This window comes from Corvus hawaiiensis, chromosome 3 (assembly GCF_020740725.1).
Source record: "Corvus hawaiiensis isolate bCorHaw1 chromosome 3, bCorHaw1.pri.cur, whole genome shotgun sequence".
Classification (NCBI taxonomy): Eukaryota; Metazoa; Chordata; class Aves; order Passeriformes; family Corvidae; genus Corvus; species Corvus hawaiiensis.
Window position 1 is genome coordinate 62,827,605 of NC_063215.1, and position 16,067 is coordinate 62,843,671.

General features: G+C 41.2%; 1 protein-coding gene across 9 annotated transcripts in view; it reads left to right on the forward strand.

The window, feature by feature from the left end:
* The window catches only part of ARID1B (AT-rich interaction domain 1B), a 327,301-nt gene that overhangs the window by 264,121 nt on the left and 47,113 nt on the right, over positions 1 to 16,067 (forward strand). For all 9 annotated transcript variants that reach the window (XM_048299613.1, XM_048299618.1, XM_048299620.1 and 6 more), the window contains one exon: positions 3,835 to 4,162. In XM_048299613.1, coding sequence (XP_048155570.1) covers positions 3,835 to 4,162 — 328 coding nt within the window. The remainder of the gene's footprint in view (positions 1 to 3,834; positions 4,163 to 16,067) is intronic.

A 16,067-nucleotide genomic window follows, 5' to 3' on the forward strand; every position in this document is an offset into this window, starting at 1 on the left:
CTGTGTGTGTCTGGGATACAACACAGGAGCATGCAATACAGAACATTAATTTTAATTTTTTATTAAATCCCAGCATTTTCCTGTCCCCAAGAATAAATTTAAAAAAAAAAAGAAAGAAAAGCAGAGCAAGGATGGAAGTTGTTACTGAAAGAATCTCTTTGGTTTGTATTTGGACAACATCTAGCTTGGGGGCTAATGAAGCCCTGGTCTATGACCCGAGCATCAGACTGCTGTCACAGCAAAATGTCCATTAAATGCACTCTGGAGAGCAGTCGGATGCCGTAGTCAGTTGGATCTTTTAAGACCGGGGCAGGGAAAAGCTTCCTGTGGATCAGTAAAATGTCTCAGAAATACATCCTGTCTTCCTAACTTTTCCTACTCAGTTCAGCAGTAAAGCTGTTCTGTGGGGATATAACAAAGAGGGAAATCACTACTGAATATGTTTCCCCAGAGCTTCACTATAAGTTAAACCCCCTTTTGCTCGTGATAAAGTAGTATGAATTGAGTATTTGTGCCTTGTAACCTTTAATGTTGGACTCATTTCACAAAAGCACTTTGCTGTCTAGCTCCCACTGATTTTAATCCTCGATTTTAATTAAAATTGGTAGCATCTTAAGGATGAGATGCCCTGAGTATCTTGAGAGTCTGGACCTCTGAATCCAGACCCATGTATGCGAGAGCCTGTGGAGCTAAGACTTAAATATCAGCTGTGTCTTACTGAAGTCCCCTGGGTAAAATAGTTTAGAGGAATTCAGAACAACACAGCTAAATTGTCTGTGGAAGAAAAGCTTGATGGTTAAGTGCACATGTAAAAAATTCTGGAACTATCCTAAGATGCTATTTTTAATACGATGCATCTGATCTATGTCTCTAAAGCAGAGAGCAAAGCTAACAGGTAGTTCTCAAATTTCCCTCTTTTCTGTTTGCCTAGAAATGGCAAGATCTCAGAGCACTTTGTTCAGCAAACCTGAACAAAGTGGACCAGGGTTTCAGCAGTAAGTATGAACATCTGTCTTTGGCAGGTTGTTAGTCAGCTTTTTTATACTTTATCTTCATTACACTTTTTTTTTTTCCTCCTGATTCCTGTTACAGCATTGTTTTTTCTCATGCATTAGAGATGTAGTCTCTCTGGGTACAATTCTAGTCTGCCAAGGGGGAGTTGGAATCAAAAATCCCTCAGATATGGAGGGGAGGAGTTGTTCAGTAGTATTGTGCAGCCGCTGTTGCCAGGCTTGTACCCACTTGAAAAGTGTGGGCTCTTGAACTTGGCTGCCTGACACGTCCAGCTGATGTGGGCTGGCCTAGCATCTGCTGCATTCATTGTGTTTAATGCTGCATCCATCTGTTTTCTGTCAAAGCCACTGCCAACAAATTACTAATCTATTAGAGAAACATGGAAATAAGATTGCACTCCTCATTCCTGGCAATTCCTCTTGTATTTTGTTTGGCTTTTATTTTGCCTTTTTTTTTATGGTCTGGGAAAGGTATAAGAATAGCTAGTACTTGAGGTATTGAGGAAATGCTTAGGGGAAAAAAAAATATGGAAAAAACCATTGAAACTTGTTTTCCTTACTAAAAAGATACAACTTCCCGGTGCTCTTGGATGTGTATCCCTGGAGATGAACGATTAGAAGCTATTTTAACTGAGCCACATATTTTTATGGAGAAGATTCCACGTTTTTTTCTGTGTTGTGCATATGCTGGAAAAGCCAAAGCACAAAAGATTACGTTTTTTGTCCCAATTCAAAATAGCATCAAAACAGCGGTAATGTTTTAGCATTGGTGTTTGCTCCTCCACGCGTGCTGCTGAATGTGCTTCGTAGACCCTAAATGACAAAACAAATTGGCTTTATGTAAATTGGACTGACAGTAGCTCCCAGTGATCATGGATATCAGGTCTGCTAGTCTAGGGAGGGAATTTGCTTCGCTTTGGGAAGTAGTGTTACTAATAGCATGTACATAAGATGTGCTAACTGCTGTGCATAATCTTTGAGTGCACATATACACTATCTTGCTGTATTACATTTTTCTTGCACAAAGCAGCTGGAAACCCAGAGCAACATCCAAGTTGTGTGCTGTTGCCTGTAACACATAGCAGAGCAGTGTGAAACTAGTCAGCCCTTCAGTTTGTAGTCACATATGCTGGATCAGATGCGTGGCTTGAGCAGGTCTCAGCAACCAAAACTCCGGCTGGGGGCAATGGCTCACTGAACAGAGAACAGTCAGCTGCCAGCAGCCAAGCCTAGAGGAGGAGGAGAAGTGACAGGGCAGTCTTAAGCCAGCATAAAGCTGAATCTGGAGCCTTTCATCTCTGCTGAACCACATACTTCCATGAGGACCCCCAGGCAGAAACTTGGATTTTAAAACAGGAGAGAATGGTTGCTTCATTTCCATGGGAAGTGTAGGTCTCACACGTTCTCGCCGAGGAGATCTTGTAGTAGAGTGAGTCAGTTACAGGGTGGAGAGGAGAAGATTAGTGAAAGCACAGCAGCAGGAGCATATGAGTTAATTATGTGTGCATTCAAATGATGGATGAATATGTTTATTTTAAATACAAACGGGGGTTGGATGCCACCAACTCCTCTGCCTGGTAGCTGAGGCCTGAGGAGAGGCATGGCTGATCTCCACATTCAGAGCAAGAGTCCAAGGGCTTCTGCCTTCGAATAAGCGTGGGAATATCTGAGAGTAATCAGGAAACTCTGCTGTGTGGCATCCCACAGGGAGGGAATGGGTCATGTTTCCACTAATCTGGATGAGATGGAAATGAAGACAAGTCAAAACTGATGACTGAAGTAGTGCAATGTGATATGTTTCCTAAAATAGTATTCTATCATATCTTTAGCTTGCTTTTTTTTTTTCCCCCTCTTTCTCATGCTGCTTGGGTTTGTTTCTGTAACACTGCATGCTGTATACTTGCTTTTTCTTGAGATTTCAACGTGACAGGAAAATCAGCACTCAAATGAGTTAAGCTGCTGCAAGCAGAGCACTTTACTCCAGTGACAACATAGATTGGGTTCAGCCATCCTTCGTAAGGCACCTGCTTACATTAGCATCTTTGTACTATTGCTGCTTACTTGTGTAAGACTAGTTTTCTCAGAGGAGGTGTACTGTAAGCTACCACCCCTTCTGCTGGCATAGCCAAACTGAACTTACTTGGAAAGCAGGGGTGGGGCAGGAGGCAGCAGGAATCTTTCTCAGACCCCAGCAGTTATCCTCACCAGTCTACTCCAAATCATCTCTGACTCAAATGGGCAGAACAGTTAGGAGCAAGAAGCCTGTTGCTGAAACTGCAGAAAGACAAAGGAATGAGAACATGAAATTACAAAAATAAGAGTCTTCCTTGATCTTATGTAATGGGCTTTTTACGTGCCACATCTCTCTTTACTGCATAAGACAGTCGTGTACTGTGTGCTGTGCTGATAACCCTCTGGAGGCTGTGCTTTTCTTTATTTCATGATGCCTCATAACATATATTAGACAGAAAATGTTTGAGGGTACATGAAAATCAGGTTCATAGGATCATTCAGGTTGGAAGAGTGCTCAAGAGCTGTTCTTAACTGACCTTGTACTCATATCAGGGTCAGATAAAGGATCAGACCAGGTTACTCTTGGCTTTATCCAACTGGATTTTGGATGCAGGGAGTCTACAAAACCTCCTTGGGCAATTTGTTCTGCTGCTTCTCTGTCCTCATATGTAAAAACGTCCTGACTTTGAGGCCAGCGTAGGTCACTTCAGTTCACATGTGTAAGTTCTGCAGCTGCTAACTTCCTAAATAGAAGTATGTGCTCAAAAGTTTTAATGTTTTTCTTTGTGCTTTTTATCATTTTGTTCAGGAAACTACTCCAGACCACCGACATACAGCGGTGTGCCCAACACAAGTTACAGTGGCCCAGGACCTGGCATGGGTATAAATGCCAACAGTCAGATGCATGGACAAGGGCCAAGCCAGCCTTGTGGTACCATGCCCCTGGGACGGATGCCATCAGCTGGGATGCAGAGCAGACCATTTCCTGGAAACATGAGCAGTATGACCCCCAATTCTCCTGGCATGTCTCAGCAGGGAGGCCCTGGGATGGGCCCACCCATGCCAACTGTGAACCGTAAGGCACAGGAGGCGGCTGCTGCAGTGATGCAGGCTGCTGCAAACTCCGCTCAGAGCAGGTATGCGCTCAGGTGAAAGAAATTTAAATAAGTAGGAATGTTTTCCTTGTAATTTCTGAAGTAACAGCACTGTAGAGGTGTGTGAATGTGCATTTATAGATGTTCTAGCTGTGCCCTTATCTCTGGGAGGAGATGGTGTGTCCGAAGAATACTTATTCTTAATCATCTCCTTTTCTTAAGGAGAAAGCATGCTGTTGCCTGTTTGAATTATCCTCTCAAAAAGCAGTTGTGACAATGGAGATGATGGCCACTTCTAGTTTGGTTCTTGGCACTATAGGCTTTAGGAAAACCCACAGGATTGCAGTGACATTTGACAAGCCCTCTGCAACTTTAAACTGATCAGCTGATTATACTTTTTTTATCTCCAGTAAAGAGAGAGCTAATATGTCCTCAGCAGCTTGCCCCTGCCAGGGAGTAAGGAAGCCTATGAAGCTGCCCATCAACTCTTGCATCTACTGCCCACATTTTGAGCAGCAGTGCTGATGGCAGTTCTCTTCTGCGGGATGTTCTTGTTCCTGAGCAGGCCTGCAGAGGGGAGAGGAGGGCAGGCTGAGGGGAACAGCTGGAGGGGAGAGGCAGAAGGGGACATAAAACCAATCTGTAGTAATCTGGAGTTGATTCCTGCCATTGTGCATCCATAACAGAGAACCTGCAAACAGAACTGCAGAGTTTGGAGCCATCGTATGTCTTCTTGTCTCCCCTTTGGCCAGCATAGCTACATGTTGCCATTTGTATATGGGTTTTGGTAAAAGGCAGTTTTCTGTTCATGTCATTCTTAAGGTGCCTGAATATTTGGAGTTAAACCTTTTTTTTTTTAGTGAAGTATTTCAGATTAAGTAACATCCACATTTCCCTGGACTCAAATAATTCCTGGCATATTTATTACCTTTTTCTGTTGCAAGAAGGTCCATAATGTTTGAGAATTACAGAAATCTAGTTGCACTCTTCTGGTGAACGTTTTTATGTGTGTGTGTTGCTCACTGCACTTACACATATGCATACACAGATGCCCATACATTCATCCAGGTATTTATCAGTCAAGACCAGTGTTTGTGGACACTAGAGTTGCTCTTATTCCAAGATGCAATGTTAAACAAGAAATAGGAAGCTAATGTGTCCCTGTATTTGTTGCTTTCTTGTTTTGAGAACTTGAAAGGCAGGTGGCTACTAATGATAAGCAGCAGCAAACTTTTAAAACAATAACAGTAAATTTAGTGTGCTTCATGTTCTTCCTTAGTAAAATAGAAACAGGTTCCCTTAAAATAGACCATACTCCAGCAGATATCTGTGAACCAGCAGTCCCTTTCTTCTGTTGCTTGTTTTAACAGACCTGTCTAGTAGGATTTATGGAAGTCTGCTTCTGTCTGTCTGGTTTAGGCTATAAGCTGATAGGTCAGGCACAAAGGAATAAATAGGCCATCACTGCAGCTGCAGGAACAGGATTTCTTTATAATCACAGAATGAAAGGAAAAGCTCACATTTGTTGGTCTTGACAGCAAGAAAAGACTTTGTATTAAGTGGAAAGCATTTGGTTGTGATTCAACGTATACATTGGGCATAGTGTGTGGTGTTTGATCAAAAACTCGGTTAAATGATTACCATTTCTATCTCACACCTTCCTCCCAAGTCAGTTTCGTAGAACTGCTTTTTCTTTCTAGCTCTGACTGGACAAAACTGCAGCATTTCGGAGCCTTCCTATCACATACTGCCCATTCCAGTGATCCAGCACCTATGGAAGAGCAGTCACTGAATTTCTGTCACAAATACTGACAAAAGGGTTGTTTATAAACTGCAAATTGGGAGGAACTTGTCACACTGCTCTCATGCCAGGAGATTGCAAGCACACTGTTTTCCTCTTTGGTCTCAAGTCAACTGTAGGGGAGAAAGCATAATGGCTTTTGGCTATTCCTGCAAGTCCTCCAGACTCGCATATGGAAGGAATGACTTGACATGTACTTGACAGTGACTCGGATTTGTGATACAGATCAAATCCAGAGAGGCTGTTCTTTCATTCTGCTTTAGGCCACCACACATTAGGTCACCCACTTATCCCATCCAGTCTGGGGCTGTTTTCTTCACAGCACCCAAACTATGGCAACACTCAGGCTCCTCAGTGCACCAGCCTGACCAGTACAGGTAGGTAGCAGTGTAAACTGGACTTGCTGTGGGACCTTAGCATTCTTTAAAAATGTTTATGATCATGCCATCTGGCTGCTGAAGGAGTATAAAAATCACATGAAATAAACAGAAATACTTGCATTGTAGAGGGGATTTTAGTTTTTTGTTTTCTTTTTACTAACATCACTGTGACAGTACAGTGAAAATCTGCATGTCGCTCACTCACACACCTGCATGGCTTTTGGCACAGCTCCATTTCCTTGTGACTAAAAGGGAAATGAAGAACCTCATCATGGCTGATGAGATGTCTCCTCCTGACCCAGGCGCCATCTTTCTCTCTTCATTGTTGGTGTTCTTGTCTGCAGCGGTGCTGCCAAATTTTCTGGACTTGGTGGTATTGTCACTGCTGCCTAGGTAGAGAACTGCAACCCCCAAAGTATGATCTCTTTCTGAGAGATGATGTACTGCAGGAGTGATTACAGCATTTCCTAATGGGATTTTCAAGGAAGTTGTAGTACCCTGTAATTGAGTGTGCATGTATTTGAAAAACTAGTCTCTAGAAGATTTTTAGGAGCACTAAGTATCCTTTGCAAAACATTTGCCTGAAGCGCAGGTACTGTTTTCTCACCAGAGTCCTTCACACTGTTTTCTGTAACCATATCATAAATTACAGAACTGGGAGAAAGTATCTGTGTTGGCTCCCAGCCTGTTGCTTCCTCGCAAACAGGTCCATCTTCATTTGAGATTTAACCTTTAAGGACTTCCCTGCCATCATGTTAATTCAGTTGTTGCCTCTGTAGGAAATCTGTAATACCCAAATTATTGCTGCTGTCACAGCAATTAACAAGTTTTAATTACCAGTTTTCTGTAGCTGCTAGTTTGGTTTTTTCCTTAATAACATTGTTCATATATGTGCACAGAAAAAGCGGAAAGAAAACCAAAAAATTAGAACACAAGTCTACTGGTTATCCTGTTCAAAAAACAAAACTTAGTGAAATGGGAGAGCACTCCCACCATACTACTTTGCCTGACTGGAAAGACATCCACTACTGTATGCCAACAAGCATGAGCAGTGCCCAGCCTTTTTCTTTGAATGTGTTGAGTTTATAAGATTCGGCTGTGGACCTCAAAAACTGTTGGATTTTTATTACTATAAAACACCCTCCTCTGTGCAGAATTCAGATTAAAATTAAAAGGTTGTGTCATAGTCATGGTTACACAGCAGTATTTCTGTACAAGTTGGTCGTGATCCACTTCAAGGTCAACTTGTTGACTCAGTAGCCAAGTATCAATAGGGGAGAGAAATTTATCTTCAGCTATTAATCCACAGACAGGATCTGTCCTTCACCAGCTCAGGAGTCTCATTTAGACTTAGAACACTGGTTTGCCTCTGCCTTGCCAAGCCACACTAAGCAGCTGTATAAAATGAATTTAAATGGCATGCATCAGAAAAAAATCTCTTCCACTGGGGCCTAAAATTGATGTTCATTAACCAGGGCAGGATGATCAAGATCTGAGTGTCAGCCAGTTATACCTAGGTATCATCCTCAGAGCAGACCACCACCCTTTTCATTAGAAAAGATAAAAATCACATAAATGAAAGTGGTGGCTGTGGAAGATACCAGGTTTACACCATTTGAATTAGCCTTTGACCTCATCTTGAGATCTGCTTTATGTTAAGCTTAGATTAATTTCTACAGTTACATAATACCTTCCCTGTAACCTAAAATCTTACAATGTGCTAGTCTGTCCTCTGCATGCAGGCCAGTGTTTCCCAAATGATAACTAGCATGTCAGGCTAGAGAAAAGAAAGGTGTTTTTAAGACCTCTTCATTGAACCTCTTCATTGTTTCACACTGCCCAGGGTGTTCAAGCTTGCTCTGAGTGAAAGTTCACAGCAGGCAATGTTAAATAACTCTGTAGTACCCTGTGTAGTAATTCCCTTCATTTTCAGGAGGAGAGTGTGAAGGAACTACAAAACAGTGTTTTCCTTTTTATATTTGTCTTGTCCTGGTCTCAGCATAAGCATCGACTGGTGAGGACTCTATGTTAAAGACCTAATATATCCATGTAAGAAAAGACTCTTCATAACTTAGGTTGACATTGACTGAAACCCCAAGGGCTGGTTCTGCTGCTGGAGACTGGAATCCAGAGGAGACCTTCAAGGACCAGGTGGCTCCAAAAGATCAAGTCTTTTATCACACTGTGGCTCTTCTTAGAACCATACATGTATCTATTATAGTGATAGATAAATACTCCTGTGTGCACAAAACTGCAACACAGTAAGCCTTCAGTAAAAACAAACAGTTTTAAGCATATGAGATTGTGTTTTCCCTGTTTATGTGAAAGGCAGCAAATTTAGCCAATATCTTCTAGTACCAGCCAATTTTGATCTCCTCAGTTCGTAGATGCCCAGCTTGAATCTTTGCAGGAGTATGTGTGCACTGTCTCTGAGCTTTTGCTTCCTACAGCAAGTTCCTAGTTTAAAACTGATTATCAGGTTGGCACCTGAAGTCAAAAGACATCTTTAGAGCTAGATGCTTTTCACCATCACTTTCAGCATCTCTCATTCTAGCGTCATTCTGAGCATGTCTTCTTAGTAGTTGAAAGTGTGACTGTAGTATATGGAAAGGTAAAAACATAGTTGTAAAACAGCTGGCTTGCATGCTGTTAGAATTGTGGCCTTAGAAGATGTAATTCAGTGCTAGGTGGCTGTAAAATGTGCATCCAACTGGATGTTAAAATGAGCCTTTTGCTGGTGCATCTACAGTTATCAATACCTGAACTAATTACAACAAAATGAGTTTTGATGTGCCTACATGAGGAGCAATCCTATCTTTGAAGGCACCCCTTTGACCTCAATGTACCTTAATATGATTCTCAGGATTGCATGTTGCAATTTTGTAAATTAAAGCAATTTTTTTTTATAGATTGAGTGAATTTAGAATTCAGTGCCATTGATTTTAGAGGTGACGATTCAGACAGTAGTTTATTAAACTGAGGAATTGGAAACCAGCTTTGCTATTTGCAGCCTCTGGTCACTTTAAATCCTGGCCATTGGGTTGCTAAATTGTGGTGGATATTTACATTATCTCCCGCTGATCCCCATGCGTGAGAAGTGGTGTTCAGTCTCTAAAATAATGTATGATGTGGCATTGCTTTGATATACTTTTAGGCATTCTAGAATGTGGTTCTGGTTCTAAATTACTTAGCAACTGGTTAGATACCACAGCCTCATTGTAGTGTGGTGAGAAGAATTTAGTAAGTTTTTAATCAGTCATAATACTGATCTAGAAAAGCTGCACTGATATTAGAGAATTTCTGTTGTACAGAGAAACACAATTAGCATAAATTCGTTTAAAAAGTGCATTCTAGATGTCTTCTTCTTAGTCTGTGCATTTGTATACATGCACATGCACACTTGCACACACACAGTCACACTAACCTTCCATCAGCTATTTCTCTCCTGCTATGTATGTATAATTCATAATCCGTGTTGCTGGTGCCAGCAAAGCACTTTTTCTGTATTATTTTCTCCAACAGCAGGGTAATGCAGCACTGCTGATGGACTAGAAGGTACCGGTGAGGAAATACAGTAATGGACATGGTGCATTAAAATGTCAAAAGGCAAAAGAAGGAGGCGGAAATGGGGAATAAATTTTTTAAAAAGAATAATAATATAAATAAAACCCAGGACTGTTTTAGTTGTTTTACATCCTAGTGCCTGTCAGTTTTGTGCAGTATTTTCCAGTCTGGCCCTTTTGATCTTCAGACTTGGGTTTAAAATTCTAATTGTGATTTTGAAAGCTGCAGTTTCGTAGCAGGAAGTCTTGAAGTGCTCCAGTAAAACTTACCGTCTTTAATCCTTGGAGAGAGTATATGTTTTCCATTGTTTTCCCTTTTCCCCTTAAGCTTGGAGGTGCTGTTCTTCTCTGCTGGGAAGTTCGGTGGAGTGCAGGAAGGTTAAGTACTCATTCAAGTTTCTTTGCTTATTCAAACCAGGCTACTTCCAGATGAAAGGCTGCCAACTGTGAAATCCCCAAAGTAAACTAGGCTAAGATAGGACTGGTAGCCATAATTGGAGCCAGGGCCTGCGTTATCTGTTGCCTTTGAAATAAGCCCCTGGCAAGAAAGGCTCTTTCTGCCTGGTCTTTTATTTAACATTCAGTCACACGGAAGGAGTTGCTCCTGTTCAAATTCAGGCCATTCACAGTTCTCCAGGCTCAAGCTGTCTGGTCATTTCCGCTCTGCTCCTTAGAGATCCTGATGGGTCACCCTGAAATGAGCCCCACTTGTAGTTTCAGCAGGGTGAAGTGGTTTTGCTTCTTGGCCTAAATGGCTGTATTGTCTCTGCAAACCCCAAATACTCCTGTGCTGGCTCCACCTGAGGCTGGAGGAGATTCAGTAATAGCTGGAATATCTTCTCCCCAAGCTCAGCTTCCATGTGATTTGAGGGGTTAAAAGTCCAAATACTAATGCTTACTGTAACTGTAATTTCTAAGGAAGCTATTAACCAGTATTGACATATTTCTCTTCTAAAGGATCCGTGCTTCTTTCCTCTTCATGAGAAATAGTCATTTGTATCAAGCTGATTTTTTTATTATTTCTTTTTTTCTTTCCCTTGTGTTTTACTTTTCAAAGCAGAATCATGTATGACTTTTTTCTATAGTGTATTAGGAAGGAGGAAGTTCAGCTCAGCTTATATGTATTTATTATTGTACAGGGAAAGCTAGAAATCTTCTGTGATTATTTTATTTAAATGGAGATGCATTTTATGGATCAGCTCAAAATTGCTGATAAAATCATGTAAGAATTGGAAGAAACTTTACATGCTGAGCTAACCATAGCCATTTCTTGTGGGAGACTAAGAGAAATACATTTTTATCTGGAATTTTGTTTTACTAAAAGGTAAATCCATCATTTTGGAGCCCTGGTTGTCACCATGCCGCAGAGCTCTTGCAGGCAACCAGTGATTTGGGGAAGCATTTTTTTCTTCTTTGGACTCATCAGTCAAGTCGACTGCTGTATGCTGTTCGTGCCATTAGAGATTAACCACAGACCTCAAGAGTCCTACTCTTTTCCTCCTTCAGAGAGTAACCATTCTTAAATTGTAAAAGCAGGAGTGTGTTGAGAAGGAAGCATGATTTTCAGTCATGAATGAGAATTTTCACTTACCTCAGAGACACTTCTAATTCGATTAGTATTGTGTCAAGATTATTTTTGGCTTGATTTGGTTGTGTAGGAGATTCACTGCCCTCTGTAGAAAGAGTAAATATTTTGAAACAGAATTGCAGTGTAGGACTTCGTGTAGTTTATTGACATTCTGCCTCGCCTCAGGGTCAGATGTTACACAGAAATTGTGTACCTTAAAATATGATCTTCAGGAAATTAAGAATGCAGTACTTCATTAATTGATATTGTATAAAGAATAAGGGAGCATCTTAGATTGAGTACTCTTTCTTAGGCAACAAAAACTATTTCAGATGAGGAAACAGTTTACACAGTCTGTCAGAAGATCTACTAGTTTAAATCACAGAAGTGGTTAGGAAAAAAAAAGCCAAAACAAAATAGAAGAATAGCCATCTGTTTAATGGGACTCATGAAGAAAGCTAATTCTGTGACTGCACTGTGTGATTTGGCACATAACACTGTGCAAGTACAAGACTGTGATTGAACAGCCTAAGATTCTTGTGACAGAAAGGGAGAGACATAAAAAATGGTAGGAGGGTTTCTAGTTTTAAAGGGGGTTTAAGGTTTTAGGTTCTTTTACAGTGGTGATATTTGAGAGAAAAATAAACAATTTTTTTTAGCAATGCTGCCTGGGGAAATATGAGTGGGAAGAACCCTTCACTTTGTTGATGAGCTCAGATGGGAGCACCCGTTCTAGCTGGACATATAAGTAGCCTTTTAAGAATCATATTAAATAATAACCTAACAGCATGAGATTTTTTTAATGATGGCTGTCAATCTTACCAACACGTTAAATACCTGTTGCAGTGGTTGCAGTAGGTTTCAGGCATCTATTGAGACAAAGATGAAGAAGAGAGCCAACTGAAATCATGCTGTCATGTGCACTACATTGCTCTTGTGAAACTGCCCGGTGTGCCAGAGAGCCAAGACTGATGGTAACAGTGCTGGTAATAATATTGATAAACATATAACTGCTCCAGGCCATTGGGCAAAGATAGGTGAGTGAAAACATGTCTGCTGGGAAGTCCCTCTGGAGAACTTCCTCACCATGCTGCTGCACATGCACAGTTGCATTCAGCATCCTGCTGTCAGCCGGATGACATTTTACTATGAAAAAATACACTGAAGAGCTGGCATGAAATGATGAGGATTTTATTAGATTTTCAGTTGGTTGCTAGCACAGTGCAGTCCAAGGTGCTCAAAAGCAGGGCGAGGATGTGACTGAACATGGTGGTGGGAGACAGCATCCCCGGGTGAAAGATGAGGGAGCTCAGGGATTGAGCCTCTCTCAAGACAGTGTCCCACCAGAGGAAACTGAGTGAGTGAATAATTTTCTGTAGCTTTTTAGCACCACACTTTGGTGACCTTCTGGCTGTTTATGTGCTGGGAACAGACTCTTGCCACATTCAAGTAATCTTTCTGGGAGAGAGTTCATAGAGCCTTCCGACTTTTTAATACAGCTATTTATAAACATGCACAGAAATAGAAGATGCATAGTGAGAGTTGTATGAGTCATTCTCATTTTGATATCAAGTCACACTAAACTAAATCACCCTTCTTGACATTCTGGTTCAGATTGACAGCATCATGCCATACAGGGCAAATTTCTTTTTTTCCCTATAAACCCATTCATGCATGCTCCTTCTTGCTGGACAGATTAAAGCAGCCCTCTTTTATGCATCACGCACTCCACTTGGGCTAAGAAATGTATCCCCTCAGTGCTCAGATATCACATCTGATGGGGACAGTTGTGCAAGCAAGTTGCTGTTAGAGCTGCTATACAAATCCATGTGTGGGGAAGGTTGGCAGAGGTTACCAAGAGCAGAGCTCTGATGAGTTTACAAGCCATTTGACTTGGCCCACTTTTCAGTCATTCTCTGCTTTCTGTCACACAGCATTATATTCTATTTATCCAGTACAGGTTGCACTGAATACCAAGAGCTTAGTTTGTTCTTACACAAATAAATTCAAATATGGAAGTGTTGCTGCACTTGCGAGAATGCTGTGCAATAAAGGCATTTCAGGGGTTCCCTGTGGGTTTGAAGAGTGGTGACCAAATGCTGTGGTCACCATGAAATTCAGACCAAAACCACTTTAATTAACACAAATGGAACTTTATAAAAAGAAAATCAAATGGCTGCAACCTGCAAACAAACAAACAAACAAAACCCTACAATATTTCACTATCACTAAATGCTTTTCAGTCACACACCCTTCTGTCATTAGGATCAAATGAAGTTAAGGATTTATTTTTAATAGACTTGTGCTGTGTTTTCCTCACTGTATTCAACTACTTTATTATTCTTCTGGCCTTATTTTAGATCATTATTAATCTTGGATCTCCTCCTCAGTTTTTATTATCTGTAAAACAGGATAGGGAGATTTATTCTGATCTCAGCATGCATTCAGCTGTGCAAATGTTGGGTAGTTGTGTTGTTATTAACATCATTACTCGTGAATTACATTGTGCCTCTTATGTTGCTCTTCAAGAGTTTGATGTGGTATGACACTCCTGTTCTGTTGGGCTTTAAATGGCTACCAAGTAGGTAGCCTGTCAGGCAGATGTTTTCACTGGAAAAATGGTTAATGTGATGACAACAGCTTGTAAACAAACAATAAGTTTTTGTGACTGTTTTGCTAAGCAGCTCAGCATTGAATCAGTGTGGTAGGAACAACTAATTTTTAAGTTTCTCCCCCCTCCTTGATAGTTCTGTAGTAAAATCTAAGCAATGGAGATGATGCTAAAGGCACAAGTGTTTGTGTAAATCAGAAGAAAAATAATATATTTAGAAAGGCTATTTCTGTTACTCTTTTTAAAAGTATCTTGCACAATAATCTTTGGATCAGCCAGACGAAGAAAACAGTCAGTGTAAGCGGTCCGACTGCAGTGGATGACAATTTGCACTATCACATAATTACAGTGCTGAAAATATTCCCCCATTTTAGCGTTGCCATTTAGGCCTGATTGTTGAGAAGAACAGTTTTGTGTTAGTTCTGTGTACCTCCTGTCAGCAGACACACATACACACACACCCCTCAGTACAAATCTGGATGCTTTTTCATTTGTGTGTGCCAGTGCTTTGTCAGTGTATTTCAGAACTTTGGCCTTCCATTTGCACACAAGTACACATGCACAAATCTAAAATTTTCTCTTTCCTTCTAACTTGAAAAATGGCAAAAAGTCCTGTGGCAGCCCTAATACCTGTCACATCAGCAGCTTTCGTGGTTGTTTTTCTAAAACTTTGTTGTTACAATTGCTGAGCTTCCCCACTGAACAGAGGAGGACATATAAGTTCAGGCTAGTATACTTGCAGTATAGTTAGTAGCAGCTAACTAGAAGATGATACTTTGTTTTCAGATACAGTGATGTTAAATTTGTTTGTTTTGTTCACATGGGAACTGCCTTCAATGCCATTTTGTAGCTGCTCAAGCCAATATTCAGGCTTCATTTGTCTTGGCCTTTGCTAAGAGTACTATGAACCTCCAGGCAGAACAAAGTAAGCAATGTTGGGGTTTATTTTCCCTTGCTCTCTTCTCCCTCCTTCAGTTCTCCCATATCCACTGACAACAGAAATGGTTTCACTTCTCCAAGGAAGCCCATAATGTAGCAAGAAGGAAAATCCATAACAAAAAAGCATATGTATCTGCCTGCACATGTTTATGTGTAAATTCTCCAGGGAGAAAGCATTCACAGGTCTCACTCCTGAATTACTCTCATTATAATAACCCATTTGGTGTCAAAGTGTGACAGATTATAAGCGCTTAAGGCTAGTCCCAGCTCAAGACAGATTTAAATAAAGTACTTCTGGTTATTGTGCAGGTCAGTGTGTTTAAATAACAGCCCCCCAAATCATACTTTGACATTTAAAAGAGAGAGGAAATATTGTCATGCTGCAGACCTGGCACAGATAAGCACAGGGCAATTTGGTCAGTACACTGTGATTTGTGAGTGCAGCCTAACGCAGTCATTTTCACAGTTTGTAATCAAGTAGCCACCTTAGCAGTGTGTCAGCATTAAAAGAAAAAATGTTCCTTTTAAAATGTTTACACAAATTACTCCCTTGAGGTGCTGCAGTGCATTGACTGCAAAACTGATGTAGGTTAAAGATCTGGAGCAGAAATGGCAAACTTGTGGGCCATTTTTTTTTCATGAGCCAATTGCTCAGGTGGCCAGGTCACAGTAACAGGATAATTTCTCAGGTCTCACACCTAGGGCAACATAACTGGGCGAAATCCCTACATTAGGTGCACTGTGTGGCAAGTGTCAGGAAGCACAGTGCCCAAGTACCTAACTAACAACTGATACGAGTTTGTGACCACCAGGATTTGTGCAGTGTGACTCAGTGCCATCTCTTCCCTACCTGAGCTGTGTGCCCCATCTCTGCTCTTGTCCCTGTTGCACGGCTCCTTCAGCATCACCCCATTGTGCCCCATTTGGACTGGGGCTCCCCCAGCGTTTGGCCAATGTGGCCACATCAGAGCCTGGCCTAACTCAGGGCAGGGTGCACGAGCTGAGGAGCTGAGGGAAGGCACATGTCTGGTAGCACCCTGCTTTGGAAGCTTCCCTGTGAATCCCTTCCTTCCTTCAGGTGTATCT